We start from the raw sequence: 20152 nt of genomic DNA on the forward strand, positions 1-20152 counted from the left end.
TGCCTCTTGCACGGCGAGACCTTTCCTCCAGCAAGCAATGGCTGTCATTCTGATGTCTTTGCACACTTAAGTGGTATATGAGTGTGCCTGTGTGCCGGTCAGTGGGAGGTAAGGATTAAAATCTAACCTCACAAATGTAGAATGCGTCAACATGCAGCCTCCAAGCTATAAATTAGACCCTTCCTTCCCCCTGACGTACAGAATCTTTGCTATTCCCTCACTTAAAACTGATTTAAATGACTGTCCAGTGCTGTTTGTCAACTTGACGTCTGATTTAGATGAGGCATTGCTTGCTTTTAAATCTGACACTCACACTTCTTCCCTGACCGTCCTGCTCTTACAGCTTCCAGTCTCCCGGCACTCCTGTTCCGGAGAAAACAACAGAGGTAGAAGTGCTGTTTGGCCCTGCTACCTAGGCAGGAAGTCAGAAGGCCTGCTAGACGCATCATCCTATCTTCCTTTGCTAGAATGTGTCAAAATGCTTTTCTGTGCCTGAATATTAACAGGCGCAGAAACTATGCTCTGCGCTACCGCTCCATATAGCCTTATATGGCTGGCGCGTCTCATCAGATGGTTTCTCGCTCCGGCTAAAATTAACAGTGGGTGTTCCAAAAGTTTCGTGTGTGGTGCCGTCTGGCACATAAGGGGTTAATCAAATAATCACATTGTTTTAAAAAAGGTAAATATAGCAGAAAATGTTCAGGTTTGAAGATTAATATTTTTCATATTCCCTGGAATCTGAGGATAGTGGTGGTCTTATCAATACTATTGAGAAAGTTGTAAGCGTACTCCGTTTTTATGTGCTTCAGTTCAGTGGAATTTAAAGGCACATAATTGCATGCAAGATTATTGCCATGTTCGCAGTATGGTTCATTTATTTTATTTTTTTGGAGGAGAGAAATCTCCAATTTACAGCTTCTTGTCCTTAACTTGTTAGCCTTCTACACTTGAAATAATGGGTAGAAGTCAACTAAACGTTACTCAGAGTATGCCCATTGGAATTAATAGACCTAAGTTACTCATGTTCATTAATTTCAATGGGTCTACTCTGAGTAGGCCGAGTGTTGAATTCCTCCCATATTCTAGAATTCCATATAAATAGAGAATAGCTCCTATAATTTATCTTGCATTTTGGGTCAGTGTTGGGTATGCTACGATGTCTGACCAAATGTTATTTTCAATTTAATTCAAGTAGCTGCATCAACCAGTTTTATAGCCTTAGCCATGAAGAGCCAATATTTGATAAGGACAATTGCATATTAGAAGAATACAGCCGATTAGAATCCACGTCTTGGTTTGTACTTTCTCAGAGAAACCCCTCTTTAATCAGCAGTCCTGAGGGGGGAAGGAGGGAACCCTAGGTGAACCCATAGAGCTTCCCTAAATGCTTCTAATACATTAAAAATTATACCAAGAAACCAGCCAGAAGGGAGCTCCTTCATCCCTCCCTGCACACCTCTGTTACCCCATAACACTTCATAACCATGTGGTGGTTTCGGTAGCTTTAAAGAGACTATTTTGGAACTCATGCATTTCCCCTTTCTAGTCCTTCGAGAAGTATCACACTGGCTGCTTACCCAGCTGTCAAATGAAGAGTATCGGCTAAAGGATGCCTCTGTCATGCAAGTACAATCTAACACGAGATGCTCCTGAGCTTCAGGAATTTGTGACTCACCTGTCCGTGAGGATACTCCCTGTCTTCTCTGCCCTTGTCACGGCTTCCTCTTTGCTGCTTCCCACAAGGGTCTACGTTGTAGTCAATACTCCTGCAACTGAACAGCTAACTTAGAATTAGGTCATCGAGAGCCCTCTGCTCCTCTCCCTCAGTCCGTCTCGCTTTCCCCCTCTCGCTCTCTTAATCTCTCTCTTGCCCTCTCCCTTTCATAAGGTGAAAGCTTGTCAGAGAGCTGTTAGCCTGTAATAAATCCAAATGATTTTTTTTATTGGAAACTTATGGCATCTGCCTTGTAGCCACTATACTATTCCAGTACATGCCAGAGACGGCGCTGCACAAATTTGAGATTAACTCTAATTCTTTGGCATTTCATAAATCAATTCTGAAGTGTTAATTTTCTGCGGATCTGATTTCCTCTTCAAACTGAAACCTTCAAAGCTCCCCCCTTCTGGTAAAACCTTTAAATATTTCCATGAGGGGCACAACAATGTTTGTATACAGCGGCGAAACTTCTACATTTTCAGAAGTGGTGAGCACTCACAATTTTATCTGAACCAATAGCTAAGCACTTTCTGATTTTTTTTTCTTTTTTAAAACCTTAATTGTGGTTATTATATCTTATATCTTAGAAGATTAGTTAGAACAATTAATGTTCTTATTACATACATTAGAGGGGGCACTTTTAAAAGCCTATGGTTGAAATCCAGTGTTAGTCATTCTTAGAGTAGACCCACTGAAATCAAGAGAAAAGCAGCTTCTTGTGATTTGTATAATTCTATGCTTTGCCTCGATCCTTCTATGCCAGGGTGGTATAGTGGTTAGAATGTCAGAAGAGGACCTGGGAGACCAGGGTTCATATCCCCATTGAGACATGACGTTCACTGGGTGACCTTGGGCCAGTCACTGCCTCTCAGCCTAACCCACCTCACAGGGTTGTTGTGAGGGTTGAATGAGGATGGGGAGAGCCATACTTGCCATCTTAAGTTCCTGGAAGGATAAGGTGGAATATAAATACAAAAAACAATAACATAGAACTCTCTTATGGCTTTCCTGGTCACTTGAATAAAGCGACTGGATTTGCATATGCAAAACGCAACACTTGTCCCTCCACTGAAATGAATGGAGCAGCCTGTATTTGCAGTAGATCTCTCTGTATGTGTATTTCAACACTGAAGTGCCAAAGTTTATTTTTAGTCTTTCAGATATCATCTGCCCTGGATCTTTAGGATAAGGATGTGATATAAACTGAAAATAAAATGTGTTTGCTCCAACATCTCTATAAATGTTATAGTGAGTGTACACAAAACAACAACAAAAAACCCCCTGCTGATTGCCAACATTAACACACGAATGTTGACAATCCCAAAAAAGTTTTGTGAACACCTTAAAACAGATTATCTGTCTCCCTGCTTTCCAAAACATAAACAAGTAAATGCAGGTAATCACATGCAGGTGACTGTTGGCATTATTCACCACATCTCTGAGTTTTCAGACGTTCATAAAACTTTGCTGAGATTGTTATATGTGAAACGCTGTTACAAAATTTCAAACATCCCTTGTAACAAATCACTAGGGAAAGGACAATACACAGTGAAGCAGGCATACATGTACTCCTTACTGGTTCATAACAGCCAGGTTGTGGGACTTCCGGTTGGCGCCAGCGCTAATGGCGGCTCGTTCTCCGATCTCCGGAGAAGGAGCTGCTCCACGAGTTCGGGTCTGACCGCTACAGCGAAGCGGGGACCCCTAAAATCACAGGCGCGGAAGCCTGTGAACAAGGAGACTCGTTGGGCATCGTTTGCGCCCCCCTTTACTGCAAAAGAGCCTTTTTAAAGGCTCCGGAGGAGCATCGGGGGTGCGCAGAGCTGAGAGTCGCTACCCAGCCCGTGGAGAGAAGCCGCATCGCCATTGACGGAGAGCGCCGATTCCTTCCTGAAATTTGGACTGAAAAGAGATTCCCGTGAGTAGGATTGGCAACTTTATCGGGACTTTAAATTAAATCCTTAAAAATTCGGCCGAAAGTGGGGACGGTAAAGAAAGGAAGTCTGCCTCCCCCGGATTGCATGATTGCTAAAGCAACAGATCCAGCAAGCTGTAATTGATAAATTTAAGGACAATTTTTGAAAGGACCAACCCTAGCATTGAGCTTAATTCCCCCCCCCCCTAGTAAGCAGGAACAGGGGGGGGGGGAGAAGAAGAAAGGAAACCTGCGGGAAAAGTTTTAAAGGGACAATTTACTGCAGCCTCTGACTCTGGGAACGGACTGTCTGGGTGAAGCACTTTGACAGGGAACTGTCAGATGTGTTGCAAAGTGGGGTGGCTCCATTATTTTCAAATAATGGAGGCCTACAAACAAGACAGGAAAATTGGTTTCCAGGTGGAGAAATCGAAATTAGAAACAGAATTGTTAGAACCCAATACTAAGAATTTATCAAGAATGTATAACTTGCTGTTGAAGTGGAATACAATAGATGAGACAGTGAAGCCAGCTATGGTTAAATGGGCACAGGACATAGGTCATGACATTATGTTTGCTGACTGGGAGCAGTTATGGACCACAGGTATTAAATTCACGGCATGTAATGCCCTACGAGAAAACATTATGAAAATGATTTACAGGTGGTACATGACCCCAGTCAAGCTTGCGAAGATTTATCATTTGCCCAATAACAAATGTTGGAAATGTAAAGAGACTGAAGGTACCTTCTTCCACCTTTGGTGGACCTGCCCGAAGATTAAGGCCTTCTGGGAAATGATTTATAATGAGATTAAGAAAGTGCTTAAGTGCACATTTCACAAGAAACCAGAGGCATTTCTCTTGGGTATGGTCGGCCAGCTGGTGCCGAAGAAGGATAAGAATTTCTTTTTGTACGCTACTACGGCAGCAAGGATTCTCTTAGCAAAGTACTGGAAGACACAAGAGCTACCCACGCTGGAGGAATGGCAGGCGAAAGTGATCGACTTTATGGGACTGGCAGAAATGACCGGCAGAATACGCGACCAAGAGAAAGAGACTGTGGAAGAAGATTGGAAGAAGTTTAAGATATATCTTAAGAGTTACTATAAAATTGAGGAGTGCTAAAATGCTGAGGGAGAGGAAGACGTAGAATTGCAGCGGTAAATTGTGTTTAATTTAGGGTGAAATTGAAAAGGAGAATGAATTTATATTTAATTGGCTAAGAAGGGTTGCTGAATAATTGTTTAAAATAAAGGATGCAAAAAGGGGAAGGTATGGGGAAGTCCGGGAAAAGAGGTTTATGGAAATAAGGTAAAGAAAATATGATTTTTTGTGTTTGTTTTTATGTTGTTTTTGTGTTTGTTAAAAATTTGGAAATTAATAAAAATCTTTATTAAAAAAAAAAAAACATAACAGCCAGGTTGTTATAGAATACACATACAACTTTTATGAACATTTAGCTAACTAGCTTAGAATTTCTGTTATCAAAACATCTGCCTCAAAGGTATAGCAATTACTCCCATTACCCCATATAAACACTACTTATTGCTTTTCTTTCTTTAAGCATTAGCAACGGTGTAAATGAAGGCAAATCAAATTGCCTACTCCACTACCCCAACTCCAGGCTATTTTAGGGTTGCCATATTTCAAAAAGTGAAAATCTGGACACAAAAGTTGTTGAGCTCTTTTTAAGTAAATTCACCAAAAAAGCAACACTTCCAACTTGGGTTTTCCCAGATATTTTTTATTGATATTTGGAAATTCCACTCAGATGCCATTTCTGATGGACAAATCCCAGATATGTCCAGGGAATCCCAGACGTTGGCAGCCCTTGGCTAGTTCCATAGCCTTTCTTCGGGGCCACAATCAGCACCTGGCAACCCGACAGCAGCTGGGGCCCAAGTGCCTTGGCAGGAGCCATCAATGCTGAGGCATACTCTGCCCACTACTCCCACATTAGCACTGCCAAACAAAACTTCACCAATCTCCCCCCTCTCCTCTAGGCGCTTACCTAGTGGTGGGTTTCCTGTGAGACTAAAACACCCCCTGAGCTGCACTTGGCTGTTTCCCAAATAGCAATGCCACAAATTACGCAGTGTATCTGCTGCTTGGCTCTCACCACTGGGCAAGGAGTGGGGAAGACCCACTCATCCTTGGTTTGGATCCTGTCTTTCTTCTCTTTGAAGTGCGTCACTAGCAGTAATGGTTGAAGAGGACACCAAAACCCTTAATTGTGTGAAGTTGAAAGTCTGCTATTTAGATGGGTAATTTGGTCCTTTGGCTTAGAACACCAAATTTCTCCATGTGGCACAATTGACATCAGTGTGCCCATAGCCTCTACCATGTTAGAAGCATACCAAGCAACTGGAAACTGATGGCATCTTATCATGTTTCTATTTCATAAATCTACAAACCTCTCCAAAAATCAGAATGTTCAAAGCACACAAGTGTGAATGATCTAACTATTGACTAAAAATGGTACAGTGGTTAATTTTGGGCTCCATTGGAGGGGCTACACCAGTGTGGTGTAGTGGTTAAGAGCAGTAGACTCATAATCTGGTGAACCGGGTTTGCTTCCCCGCTCCTCCACATGCAGCTGCTGGGTGACCTTGGGCCAGTCACACTTCTCTGAAGTCTCTCAGCCTCACTCACCTCACAGAGTGTTTGTTGTGGGGGAGGAAGGGAAAGGAGATTGTTAGCCGCTTTGAGACTCCTTTAGGTAGTGATAAAGCGGGATATCAAATCCAAACTCTTCTTCTTCTTCTATACTGCTTCTGCACAGCAGTTTAACACCACATCTTCAATCTAACCAATACAAGCCTTATTGCCCAACTAACTTGAAATTGCCCCTCTCTGGGTTGTGCATCTTAATGGGCTGATGACTCCACAGTAACTGTCCTATAGTGCACGTGGTGCTTGACATCACACGTGTTTTGAAGAACTAATTGTACACGGCTGTTTCTGTTTGTTCTGGATTTGGGGAAACAGTGGCACTACCGGTTCCAAAAGGAAACATGACAACATCTGGAAGTAGTAACATGCTTCATAAAAGCAATTTGAAACCATATCCTTTACTTTTCCTGTACCGTTTTGCCTTATTGGTATGGTAAAAAGCAAATTTGTCTCAATCCAGAGCTGGCATCTCTCAGAATGGCAACAGAGCATTTCTTTGCACAGAAATTAATTTTGCCAGAAATGTATCCAAAGAGAATGTTATTGACCGGAAAGTAGGATTTCACCATCGAATACCATTTCCTACAAGAAAGAACTTGTGTGATCTTTAAATGCAAAACCTGCTAGCACTTAAGTTTAATTTTGTCACCTTCTGTGATCAGCTATAAATAGTAGAGCCAGAGCTGTCTGAGATAACTCTTGCTTGCACCAGCATCCTCTTGGCTGCTGACCCGGCCAAGACACTCGCAATTCTCACACAACCAAATCCAGATCTTGTGCAAGCTCTCTTTGGGTGTGTCTAGGCCAACAGCATTTCACACAATCTGGTGTGTGAAATTGTATGACGGGGGCAATGCAGGTCTCACCACATGGTCAGGTCTGCCTTCATTTAGCACCCCCCATTTAGAGATACAAACCTATTCTATAGAGTTGTTTTCTACTGTCCCTCCCCTTAGCCTTGCCTTGTTCTTCTTTCTTTCTTAGAATCTTTTTCTATGTTTATATTTCAAAAGTGAATTCAGTATTTATTCAGGCATGGGGGAAATTATGTGCTAGCCTGCAATATCTAGGAAAAGGAACCACACAGAGATTTGATTCTGGGTTAGGGTGGGTCAACACTGAAATGAAATGTCAACAGGGTGCTGCAATAAGAGTACACGGAAAAGCGACTTGGCAGGTCAGTCACTCAATCCCTCCTTCCTCATCCACTTTTCAGAGATTCTGTTCTGAGGCCTGTAGTTCCTTCAGCTGATCTGCCCTGACTGTCTCAGCTTCTCTGCATTCTACTGCCAGTGGGACTGTGGCAGAAGCAGCACTATGTAGAAATGGCATTTTGCCTGAGGTACAGAGCAGTATAAATCCCTGCTAAACTGTAGCACTTCCTCAAAGTGTGTGTGTGTGTGTGTGTGTGTGTGTGTGTGTGTGTGTGGATATAGATACAGATACAGATACAGATACAGATACAGATACAGATATAGATATAAATGATTTACATACTGCCCTTCATTAAATATCTCAGGGCTGTTCAAAAGCCCACACTTTCTGGTTGCAAACCAAGTCCCACCTTTCAGACTGAAAGGTAAAGGTAAAGCTAAAGGTACCCCTGCCCGTACGGGCCAGTCTTGACAGACTCTGGGGTTGTGCGCCCATCTCACTTTAAGAGGCCAGGGGCCAGCGCTGTCCGGAGACACTTCCGGGTCACGTGGCCAGCGTGACATCGCTGCTCTGGCCAGAGCCAGAGCCAGAGCCGCACACGGAAACGCCGTTTACCTTCCCGCTGGTAAGTGGTCCCTATTTATCTACTTGCACCCGGAGGTGCTTTCGAACTGCTAGGTTGGCAGGCGCTGGGACCGAGCAACAGGAGCGCACCCCGCCGCAGGGATTCGAACCGCCCACCTTTCGATCGGCAAGCCCTAGGCGCTGAGGCTTTAACCCACAGTGCCACCTGCGTCCCTTCAGACTGAAAATATGCCTAATTTCACTTCCAACTTATTATTCTATTTGTCTGTTAAAATATTGATGTCCCACATTTTTGAACCAAAAGGTTTGCAGTATTTTTTATTTTATTTTTAAAGCAGAACCCTATATGCATATACTGTATTAGCAGCCTTGACCACATTGCTCAGGAATTCTAAGAAACAAATGGATCAGTGCAATTTTGAAACCAGTGGTTAATCAATGCAGTCCTGAAAGTTACAATCCCCCATCTTGATTCAAAAGACTGTCCAGGTTTATCCAAACGTACATGAAAATCTGCTGCTTGATCTCAGGCACCATTGTAAATTGGGGGGGGTTAAAAATCAGTATAATTTTGATGCAGTCTGCTGTCTTGAATCATTTTTATTCAAACATAGATGAAAAACTGCTTCTTGATCTCAGGAACTGGGGAGAATGAGGCAGGTGAGGACTCTGAGCCCAGGGTGGAACCTAGTGGGCTGTTATTTCATCAACCCATACCAGTCCAACCCCTAGTCGCAACACTGCCTCCTGTGTACCCGGAATCTTGTTCCATTCAGCTCCCACAGGTAAGCCTCCTCCTCTAAAGGAAACATCAGCTACCAAGGCCAATTCCAAGCTGGTCCTCTCTCCTCCTCTGCCATCTAGGACATGGGAGCCACCACTGCTGGCATGAACAGACAACACAGACACACAAGAAGGAGTTCCTGTTTGCTTCCTCAGACCAAATATGCACCCTGCTGGCTGCGCTAAAGCTATACCTGCTCCATTCCATTATAATAATAATAATTTATAATAATAATTTATTGTTTATACCCCGCCCATCTGGCTGAGTTTCCCCAACCACTCTGGGCGGCTTCAAACCAAATATTAAAAACAATACAGCATCAGACATTAAAAACTTCCCTAATAATAATAATTTATATAACAGGGTTCCAGGGGCGTATCAACTGTTAGATCAATGTCTCAGCTTGTGTAGCGATGCCTTGCCCCTGTTGTGCCTTTGACTCTTGCTTTGCTTATGTACTGTGCTGATTAGAGCATTAATGTTTTTGGTAGAAACCGTAATCTGAGTTCAGGCTCTTCACGCAGTGTAAAACAGGGCAACAACTGAGCTAAGGTCCTTCCAGTACTAAATGGAGAGGCAGTATGGTGTAGTGGAAACAATAGTGTTGGACACGGACCAGAGAAACCTGTGCTTGAATCCTTGCATGGCCAGGAACCTCACTGGGTAATCCTGGCCAAGACAAATACATTCTTCCTTTCCTTCTCAGCCTAAACTACTTCACACGATTCTCATGAGGTGAAAACAGGATAATTGCCGTGAATGCTATCTTGCATCCTTGAAGGAAGGGTGGAATATAAATGTGACTACTAATTATTATTGTTGTGGCTAAACACCATCATTATCTTAATCTGATTTCAATGTTAATATGCTTTTTATTCCTATTTTGGCTATCTGGAACTGTTATTATGCTGCCAATTTTTATCTTTATTATAGTACATTATATATATAAATTGGCTTATTATTTTGATGAACTCCGGGGCATCAATCTGGAATCGAGAGTAGAAAGGAGAGTTTATTTGGATATGGGATAACAAATCAACAAGGGATCTCCATCTCTAAGGCTGCATTCACAGGCCAGTTCATTCTGTTTTCCTGACGTTCCCCTGTTACTTTCCACATTATACCTGAGCTTTCACATGATGTAAAAGCCACTTCCAGAAAACCAGGAAAATCTAGAGCAAGTTCAGCACTTGTTTCTGTGATATTTGCTATTTTAAAAAATTCACTTGCTGTCCTGGAAATCCAGAAAATCGTGGGAGTTTTGTGTAGGGCTGTGCATTGGATCCTTTCGGAAAGTCGCTTGTGGAGCATCACACCCCCCAGGATTGCCCCTCCCCTCAACAGCTGTTGAGGGGAGGCAGCAACCCCAATTTCTAACATCCCTTTCACACTGTAGTACCGTCTGCTGTGAATAAGAGTGAGTGCAACCCGGCAGTATATAGGTACTGAAGTGTGAAAGGAATGTCAGAAATGGCTAAAACTAACACAGTGAATACAATTTCTGAGTGTAACCTAAGTCCACCGAGGCTTGTGCAGTCACATAGTTGTAAACTATTTTGAACACTGAGGTCACTGAGGCGAAAAACAATATTTCACCATAGTAGAAGATGGTGCCATCATTCAATGCTAATACATTATCAGTGGACCACAGATTTAATTTAAGGTATCTGGCATTGACGATGACAAGTACAACAAATAGATCCTGAAGTCCAATGGTAGCACCTCAGTTAAATTCTTCTTCCACCTCATTTAAGGCTCATGCAGAGACGTTTTCATGATTCTGCGAAGGAAAATGTTGTGCCTTCGCCTTCCTTCAGCTCCCCAGTCAAACAAGCCCTTTCAGCTGCTTCGCTGTCCAGTTTGCAGATCAGAACTGGAATGGTTCCGTGACTCTGGGAAACGATGTTTACAGCAGTTTGCAGCTTCAAGGACACACCTCCAGTAGTATCATGTGGCAGCACAGAACTGAGCACAGGTGGCTCCATATTTCCATCAGGGCTGACGACAATGGAATCCAAAAGCCTAGCGCCTGTTCCAAAATAAACACATGGTTCAGAATTGCTACCAGAAGGATATATGTCTCAAAACACAACATGAAAAAGTCAACCCCAAAGCATAAAGACACTGCAACATGGAAACAGTTAGTTTAATCCATGTGTCATTTCCCTGTGCCAAAGGAGGAAGCCTGGATGACATAATGGCATAATGACATAATGGTTAGGAAGATTACACAGAAATCTGGAGGTCCAAATTTCCCCAGCTTTCTTTAATGACTCTGCACATCACTTAAGGTACCATACAAGTCACACATCTGTCTAAAGACATGTGTAGATATGGTGCCTATTATATATGTTTCCTGGATTCTGTTTCAATATTCCCACTGCCCTTTCAAAACACCACAGAAAATACCCTCGTTCTCACAACCCTTCTATATGCCTATGCTCGGAAAGAGCATGTCAAATCTGCTGAAAGATATATGTAGAACATAAATACGTCAAGACAAGACTGCATGAATAATTATGGTTATGCTTATTACAAATTGCATAGTTCAATCACTAGTTCCTCATGCTGGTCTGGATACTGGCTAGATTTGCCAATACTTCATGCCAATACTTCACACCTGTGCAAAATAAATTGTCCTATTTTGTACATGTGTATTCTGTACCTGGGGTATCAGGTGGACAGCTGTAAATTCCACTGACATCTGTGAGAAACACAACTCGCCTAGGAGAGAATTTCTTAGCGAGAACCTGCAAGAGGAAAAATTGAACAGAACCATGTAAATCTGCTTTATGTTGAGTCAGGTCTATCTAGCTCAGCTGGATCCTGCTCTCACTGGCAGAATCTCTCTGTAACTCAAAAAGTGGCCTTTCTCAGTCCTCAGATGACAGAGAGGAATCCAGGGACCTTCTGTATTCAAAGCATGTGATCTACCATGGAACTATGGTTCTGTTCTAATTGTGCAACTTAAAATCTGAGGGCCACCTCTTATATTAACCTTGTATCTGAAAATGCAGAAAATGTATTATGAGAATTTGTTTACTTAAGAGGAAGAGAGAGAATAATAACATCAAAACCTCCCTGCAGCTTAGGCAATAATTTTTTTAAAACTATTTGCTGATGTTCATACAAAATATTTATGCACAGTTACAAAAGTGACATGGAAGATTATACACAACTTGTAGAATATAAATGATCAGAAAACAAGAAAGAGACATATAGCACATTAAAGACTAACCAATGTATTGTGGCATAGGTTTTGGAGGACAGAAAGTTTGCTGCATTTAGTGCAGTGGACCATAGTCCACAGATGCTTATGCCATAATAAATTTATATGTAATTTGCATACTATGCACATTTTTATTCCCCCAAGGCAATGCATTTGTATGTTATTTTCACAAATATGGGCTTTTTGGCATATGTTATCTTAGCAATGCATTTTTGTACACATTCCTTGGCTGGAGAACTGCATTGCAAAATTCAGAGAAGTACAAATTTCAGAGGATGGCTGTGTTTCGGTTTGCATATGGTATTGGAAAGTGATAGGTTCACCATTAGAAGCACATTGAATCAAATGTCTTCCCCATCCCGGAGAAAAATTTAGAAAAGGTATAGAAGCTATCTATAATGAACAAAAGGCAAAACTTGTAATAAATAATACTACATCAGAATCCTTTAATATATTTAAAGGAACTAGACAAGGCTGCCCCTTGTCTCCTTTATTATTTATAATAGTACTGGAAATACTTAATAAGAGATTGAGGGAAGCAACAGAGGTCAAAGGAATTAAGGTAGGATTAAAGGAACACAAAATCAAAGCTTTTGCGGATGATATTGTGTTAACATTAGAAGACCCAAATCACAGTGTAAAAGAAGCTTTACAAAAATTTGAAGAGTTTGGAGCTGTGTCAGGACTCAAGGTTAATAAGAACAAAACTAAAATGCTGGTCAAAAACCTAACTAAGGAAGAAACGATAGACCTAGAACAAAGGGCTGGAATTATGACAGCTAAGAAGGTGAAATACCTCAGAGTGGATTACGGTAAAGAACATTAATTTATATAAGGATAATTATGAGGCCACCTGGAGGAATATCAAGAAAGACTTGGAAATCTGGGGGAGAATGAAACTATCCTTTTTGGGGAGGATAGCGGTAGTTAAAATGAATGTCCTGCCCAGGATGCTGTTTTTATTTCAAACTATTCCTGTAATCAAAGGTCTAAGGCAATGTAAAGAATGGCAGAGAGACCTGGCGAGATACATCTGGCAGGGAAAAAGACCACGAATAAAAATGAAAATATTGGTAGATAGGAAGGAAAGAGGGGGCTTCTCCCTACCGGATCTGAGTTTATACTATGAAGCGGCATGTTTATTGTGGTTAAAAGACTGGATAAGATTGGAAAATAAAGACATATTGGATCTGGAGGGCTTCGATAATAGGTTCGGGTGGCACTCGTACCTGTGGCACGAAAAGGTAAAGGCACACAGGGGCTTCCTGAACCATATTTTTAGGGGACCAATATTTCAGGTATGGGAGAGAAATAAAAATCTTTTGGAAAGGAAGACCCCCTGGTGGATCTCACCGATAGAGGTGTTAACTATTAAGAAAACTAATATGGAAGAGAAGAATGCCACGTATGAAGAACTTATAACTAAAACAGAACAAGGTATTAAACTTAGACCATATGAAGAGATAAAAAATCTATTCACTGGTTGGTTGCAATATCACCAGGTGAACGATCTGCTAAAAGAAGATAAAAAGAAACTAGGATTTGAAGATAAAAAATCTAAGTTTAATGTGGAGGTTGTTGAAGGTAAGAATAAAGTACTGTCTAGGATATATGATATGTTACTGGAATGGTACACAAAAGACGAGGAGGTAAAGGAGGTAATGACTAAGTGGGCGATAGACATTGGCTATAACATTAATTTTGAAAGGTGGTTAGAATTATGGAATAATAGCATAAAGTTTACTGCGTGTATGGCATTGAGGGAAAACATATGGAAAATGATATATAGGTGGTACCATATGCCAGTTAAACTGGCCAAGATGTACAGGTTAAAGAATAAAAGATGTTGGAAATGCGGTGAAGCAGAAGGCGATTTCTACCATATGTGGTAGTCATGTAATAAAGTGAAAAGCTTTTGGGAAGCAATTTATAACAAGCTCAAAAAAATCTTTAAATATACTTTTCACAAAAAAACTGAAGCCTTTCTGCTAGGAATGTTGGATAAAGAAATCCAAAAAGAAGATAAGATACTTTTCCTTTATGCCACTACAGCCGCAAGAACTATGTTGGCACAAAACTGGAAAACGGAAATTATACCCAGTATAAATGAATGGCAGGTTAAAATGATAAATTATGCCGAACTTGCTAGACTAACAGGTCTAGCTAATAAGAGACCAAGATGAACAGAAATTTCATGGAAATTGGAATAAATATTGGAAGTATATTGGAAATAATTTGTAGAGGGCACTAGCGGGGCTGGAACAACTCTAACAGTGAGCGGCTAATATTTAAGATTAAAAATAAATTACGTGACGGTAGAATTTATTTGACAGTTACCAAAAGGGTGGAGGGGAGTCCAAGGCTAGGTAGAGCCTAAAATATTGTGATATTTTGATTCTTTTTTTTATATATAATTTGGGGAGGGGATATAAGAACCTATGTAAATGAACTCTATGTGTATATATTTATGTACACTGATATATTTATGGATATGTTTATTTATGTATTCAATACCTACATTGATATATTTATTTGTATAATTTGAATAAAAACGCATTGGGGGAAAAAACAAAAACAAATGTCTTCCCCATAGCTAGCTGCCAGCTGAACTACCTGACAAAGATGGGAATGACCTACTAAGGATAAACACAGTGCTATTTACATATTGGTATGCATGAAATTGAACTCATCTCTCACCTCAATGATTTTATCTCCAGATAAGATGCAGCAGTGCTGCTCCGAGTCCAGAGCACAATCACCATGTAAAACTGGGACATAGCCTGAGTCTAAAACATCCTTCACTATATCGAAACCAGCCTGGATGACATTCTTGCACGATGTTTTCCAGGTTCCAAAAGGCTGTGGGAGAAAGACAACAAAGGCAAACAATGCTGCTTGTCTCTGTCATTCAAGACAGTCATTTCCCCAAAAGCTGTTTCCTATGATCCAGCACTTCAGGTGCCAATCAATATATAATACAATGATTAAATTAACTGCATCTAACAATAAGACTTTCATCAAACTGTTACAAATGTAATGGGAAAGTCATCTTGCAATGCCAATACTGCTGACTACTTATGAATCAAGGAATATGAAAACTTGCTAATTAAGGCTACATGTTAATGCACTTTGGGGTGGTACACAATGACTTGTGTAACAGACATTGGCTTATGCCACAGAAATTCTGGTTTCTCTTTTCTCCCCCTGCACCCAAGTCCATAGGTTCTTCAACTTTCCAGAGAATTTGGAAAGGAGGGTAGGGGGGCAGCTGGCTGCAGGAATTAACTGACAACAGCTTATGGTACGTTATATCTTACCCTTTGCTTTTGGGGCTGCTTTGATTCCTGTGTGTTTCCATAACAGGGCATGAAAAGGGATTTTTTAAATAAATTCCCTTACTTTCTAACACTGAATGGTGCTGTAATGATCTCTGGCAGGCAAGCAGTCTGATAAGCAGTAACAACTCTGTCCGTTTTATGCAAGTTTATTTACAAGAAAAAACACATCCAGAGCACAGCCTCCCGTGTGCTCTCATTAACAGTAGTTGCTCAGTCTGACTCATTGTCCCTCCCACAACAGGAAGAATGCCAAAATCCTGCCTTTCCTCTCCTTTCCTTACTTTGTTCTCTGAGCTTCTCCAGCCTCCTAGTACGGGGACTGGCCCGCCTCCTCCCCACTCCCAGAAGACACAGCCTCAGACTCTGGCTTATCTGCTAGTTGCCTGGCAATGCTCGGGCCAACTTCCAACTCTTCCTCTCCTTGGGAGCTAACAGCTTCGGGAGATGGGCTGTCCTCTCTAAACTTTGACAAACAGCTCTCCTCTGCAGAGTCGGGGGCCCCTTGCTCGCTTAGCTCAATTTCTGAGGCTGACCAGAACTGTGCTCTGGAGGGCCATGTTCCTGACTGGTAGCACTTAATTATTAAATTGTAAATTGTCTTAACACATGGATATCTTAAAAGACAAGTATATAGAGATATCAGTAAGATACAAATATATGTTTTGATTTTTGTTACTTTTTTCTTGACTGTATGGCTTGGGGAAGCTGGGCTATAGCCAATGAACTTGTTCTGTCAGCACAAGGGTTTCCACTTGCACAACACAACTTTCCTCTCTCTCCTCTCCCCTTGTGCACCCCCACCAAATCTGCTCCAGAGGTTTGGGGAACCCTCTAGAAGAGAGTTAGGGAGTACCAGGGAAGGGGGTGAGGCAGGAAGTTCCATTGCACAAGTGGAAATACTTACACTGACAGAACGAGTTAGTTGGATAGCACCCAATATGTTCTTCGCCCTGTTGTTCAAGAACAAATTGGTAGACTTCTGTTGTGTGTGTGCGCGTGTGGCACATGAAAGTCAGAAAGGAATCGCTTCCGCTTGTTTTTCAGAATAGTAGCTGTATTTGTCTATTGTACTAAATATATCTGCATACTTACTCAAGAGAAACCTCACCAAACCCAGAAGTGTAGGCATGCACAGGATTGGGAATTCTAATAGGAGGTAGCTATCGTTAAAACTGAAGCAGGGCAGTATTTATTCCAGATTAATTAATTAATTTCAAACCCTTTTATCTCTGTCTCCAAAAGGGGATGCACCTCTCAACAGGTTAGACTGAGAGAATTCATCTCTGGACCATTTTATTATTATTTTTTGCCCACTCTTGCCCTAGAAAAACAGAATAACCTAAAAAAGGAGAAACAACAGGTGCCCTTACCGAAATGCCCACAGCTGGAATTCCATGGCTTACCAGTTCTTCCGTCACCAGATGGTTTAACTGTGAGAAGCAAAAGAGTGACTTTGAAACCCCAAAAGCTTTCGTATCTCAGTTTCCTGTACTCAGTTTACAAAATGAGTTCTGTAACAGTATTCTTGGATAACAAAGGCTGGGCCGGCTAAGGAGGTGGTGGCAGCGGTGGGAAGCAGGAAAGCAAAAAGTATGTTTCTTAGGTCTTGCTTCAGATCCTTCACACAGAACACCATATCATCTTACCTGGTATGCATTGCTGTTCTTAAACTGTTCTCACACCTGGACATGCAGGAGATTGTTCTAATAGCCAATAGCAGGGATATCCAATAACTGCGGATATCCTGGTTTTAATTTAGCATTTTCTTTGAGCACAAAGGACTCTTTTTTTTTTTTGCACCAATGACATCACATACTTTTTCTAAGTGTGTCAAAAGGCAAAAACACTACAGTAATTAGGCACACATTCACAATGCATTGGGGAGAGGGGGTTGCCTCTAGATATCTGAGCTAGAGGGGCACACCACAGCATTGCTCTGATTCTGTGCCAGGTCTATGGGACCCCCTGCCCCTGTCCAGAGGTGGCACCAACAACCACAGTTAGTGCCAGAAGAACCCACACTCTCATTTCCAACACAATTAGAATTGCCTTTTGTTACATTACATATCAAAGAAACCACAGAATGCCTACCGGCAAGTTTCAAGGAAGCAGAGAGCTTGTTCTCTAGCTTTTGTCTGAAAGTAAATAGACTTCAAGATGGCTTAGCGATCTCTGATATCCTGCACACATGCTAAGCCAATTTGGGGCTTGGATGGATGAGGTTTCAGCCCTGCTCTTTAATGCCAGCTTGAATGTAATGTAACCATTTATGGCACGGGAGGAGCCATGCCAGGTACAGGCATTAGATTCCCCTGGAATGTTTGTCTGAGGCTGGACAGTGAGCAATTGCTCCAGGCTGCAGACACCTTGGACTCCAGTCAAAGTAGCATCACTGCTATGATATGATGCAATGGTTCCGAATGGAGTTATCATTCAGCACCACCCTTGACATCTTTTCCTGCTTGTTGGAGCTGGAAATGTGTTTGTTTTTGCAGTCCATAAAAGCACAATGCTGAAACTCTGCACAGAACCAGGATTTCTGGAATCTGATAAATTTCAGTGTTCCTTCTCTATTATTTAAGGGTAAGGGACAAAGTACTTTGCAAGCAGGGAAGGGGAATTCTGTCCATTTTAGTTTCTTTCCATTTCTCAGTTTTCCGGTCTTAAGTTCAGTTCCGCACATTTTCACTTCAATTTGTGATTATTATTTTTTTAAGTCTTCATGAAAATTCACTAGCATTGTGGTATAAATTTCTCACAATAGAAGAAATTTATACCACAATGCTAATGAATTTTCATGAAGTTGTGTTTGTTTTGTTTTGTTGGTTTAGTGTGTTGGTGTTGTATTGTATTGTTTTTCTTTTTTGTAGTGTTTAAATTGTTGGAAAAAGTAATAAATATTATTTTTTTAAAAAAAATTCTCACAATATACACATTTTTGTATGCAGTTTTGCCCCAAACACATATTTTTGCAGAGCAGTTTCCGCTAATATAATGCATTTTTGTATGCCATTTTCACTAATGCATGCATTTTAATGCACATTTTACCCTAACAGATGCAATTTTGTAAGCATTTTTTCACTGCAGAATCATACTGCAAAATCTGGAGAAGTGCAAATTTTGAAGGATGGCTGTGTTTTTATTTGCATATTGATTTGGAAAGTGTGAATTGGTTAGGTTCACCGTGAAATGTAAACTGAAACCCCATCATCATTTTTATGTATTATTAAAGTGATCTTTGTTAGTCCTGGACAGTGAGTTGTACAACACTACTATTTGTTTATTGAACGCTAATCTCCTTTAACTGCACAAACCTAAAGTGCCAAGATGTGCGTGAATCCCACCTGCAAAATAAAGGAGGCACCCTCAGAGAAGTGGCTTGGTATCGCTATTACTCTCCATGCATTTGAAAGGCAGAAACATACTGGAAAGGATGGACTTGCACCAGAAAGGTGTAATAGGGTAGGAATTACTTCTGAATAAGAGGCTGGCTTGAATTTGCAATCCACAGGTCATAGAGCCGAGCTCAAATTAGCCCAAGAAGGGAACAACAGATCAACTTTGCAGTAAAGTCATAGACTCCCCATTAGCACAGAGCTTCAGATTCTGATTTCTCTCTCTTAGTTTAAGTACACTTTGATCCAGAGAGCACTGGGCTATTAACGGAACAGTGGGAGAACAGGTAGATTTCACCCTCTGTTGTTGCTTGTAAGAGATTAGCAGAAAAGTTTGGGAGAAGAGAGCAAGAGCTGTTTATCTCTATAAACCACCATGAATGAGAAGATCTGTTCTGCGTTAAAGAAGCTAGCTATCAGCCGTGTGCACGATACTCTGGTTTCTCTTCAGATCGCACTCAGCTATGTGCACCGAATGTTGAAACATACTCCTAGCAGCACATTTGACAGTAACTGATTTCATTTGCTTTGTGAAATCTTATCTCGTTTTACAACTTGACTACCACACGATCTCTCGTCTCGTCCATTTGCCTCAGGGCCCCAGCAGGAGCTGCAGCATAGCACAGGGGTGGACAGGCGATCTGAGAACATTTACAAGGCTGCTGAATGAAGCTGTTGGATACCGGTTGCAGATTACCTTGGTGACAGAAAGCCTGGTCAGACACAGCCCACATCTCAAATTGTCATCATCAGCTGATCTTGCTGATGTCCCCGAGGCAATGCCGTGTTCCTTTGCTTGGAAATGGCCAAAGGAGCTGGAATGAAAAAGGAAAAGTTGGAGAACGATGTCTCTTTTCATCTATGAGGCCCATGAGGGAAGAAACTGAATTAATGAAAGGCATGCTCACACTCGTTGTTTATGACAAGTCTCTGCTGATCTGAGGCAACTGCAATCCCTTTCTCATCCGCTTTTGTCAGAAACTATGAAATGTAGCTGAAGTGTGTGACTCATCTATGTGTAGGATTAAATTTCTTGAAAGGTAGGTAAAGGTAAAGGACCCCTGGATAGTTAATTCCAGTCAAATGTGACTATGGGGTTGTGGCGCTCATCTTGCTTTCAGGCTGAGGGAGCCGGTGTTTGTCTGCAGACAGCTTTCTGAGTCATGTGGCCAGCATGACTAAACTGCTTCTGGCTCAATGGAACACAGGGATGGAAACCAGAGCACACGGAAACACCGTTTACCTTCCAGTCGAAGCGGTACCTATTTATCTACTTGCACTGGCATGCTTTCAAACTGCTAGGTTGGCAGAAGCTGGGACAGAGCAACGGGAGCTCACCCTGTGACGGGGATTCGAACCGC

General features: G+C 41.5%; 2 protein-coding genes across 52 annotated transcripts in view; both read right to left on the reverse strand.

Annotated features, from left to right (window-relative positions):
• IGFN1 (immunoglobulin like and fibronectin type III domain containing 1) overlaps positions 1–2014 on the reverse strand; it is a 45749-nt gene extending 43735 nt beyond the window's left edge. For 24 of the 50 annotated variants that reach the window (XM_079978727.1, XM_079978755.1, XM_079978753.1 and 21 more), the window contains exon 1: positions 1676–2013. The gene's annotated coding sequence lies outside the window, so the exon portion shown is untranslated. Of the gene's footprint in view, positions 1–1675 lie in introns of all 50 variants that reach the window. The other 26 variants (XM_079978744.1, XM_079978740.1, XM_079978733.1 and 23 more) reach the window with 4 other exon arrangements.
• Positions 2015–10463: 8449 nt separating this feature from the next.
• LOC307217894 (uncharacterized protein) overlaps positions 10464–20152 on the reverse strand; it is a 41562-nt gene continuing 31873 nt past the window's right edge. Inside the window, exons 2-6 of one of the 2 annotated variants that reach the window (XM_079979933.1) lie at positions 19489–19606; positions 16767–16826; positions 14756–14917; positions 11495–11579; positions 10464–10858 (exon numbers count right to left, since the gene is read on the reverse strand). In XM_079979933.1, coding sequence (XP_079836059.1) covers positions 10602–10858; positions 11495–11579; positions 14756–14917; positions 16767–16826; positions 19489–19606 — 682 coding nt within the window. In that variant the 3' untranslated portion in view covers positions 10464–10601. The remainder of the gene's footprint in view (positions 10859–11494; positions 11580–14755; positions 14918–16766; positions 16827–19488; positions 19607–20152) is intronic. The other variant, XM_079979934.1, reaches the window with a different exon arrangement.

Source organism: Podarcis cretensis (genome assembly GCF_951804945.1).
Source record: "Podarcis cretensis genome assembly, chromosome: 6".
Taxonomy (NCBI): domain Eukaryota; kingdom Metazoa; phylum Chordata; class Lepidosauria; order Squamata; family Lacertidae; genus Podarcis; species Podarcis cretensis.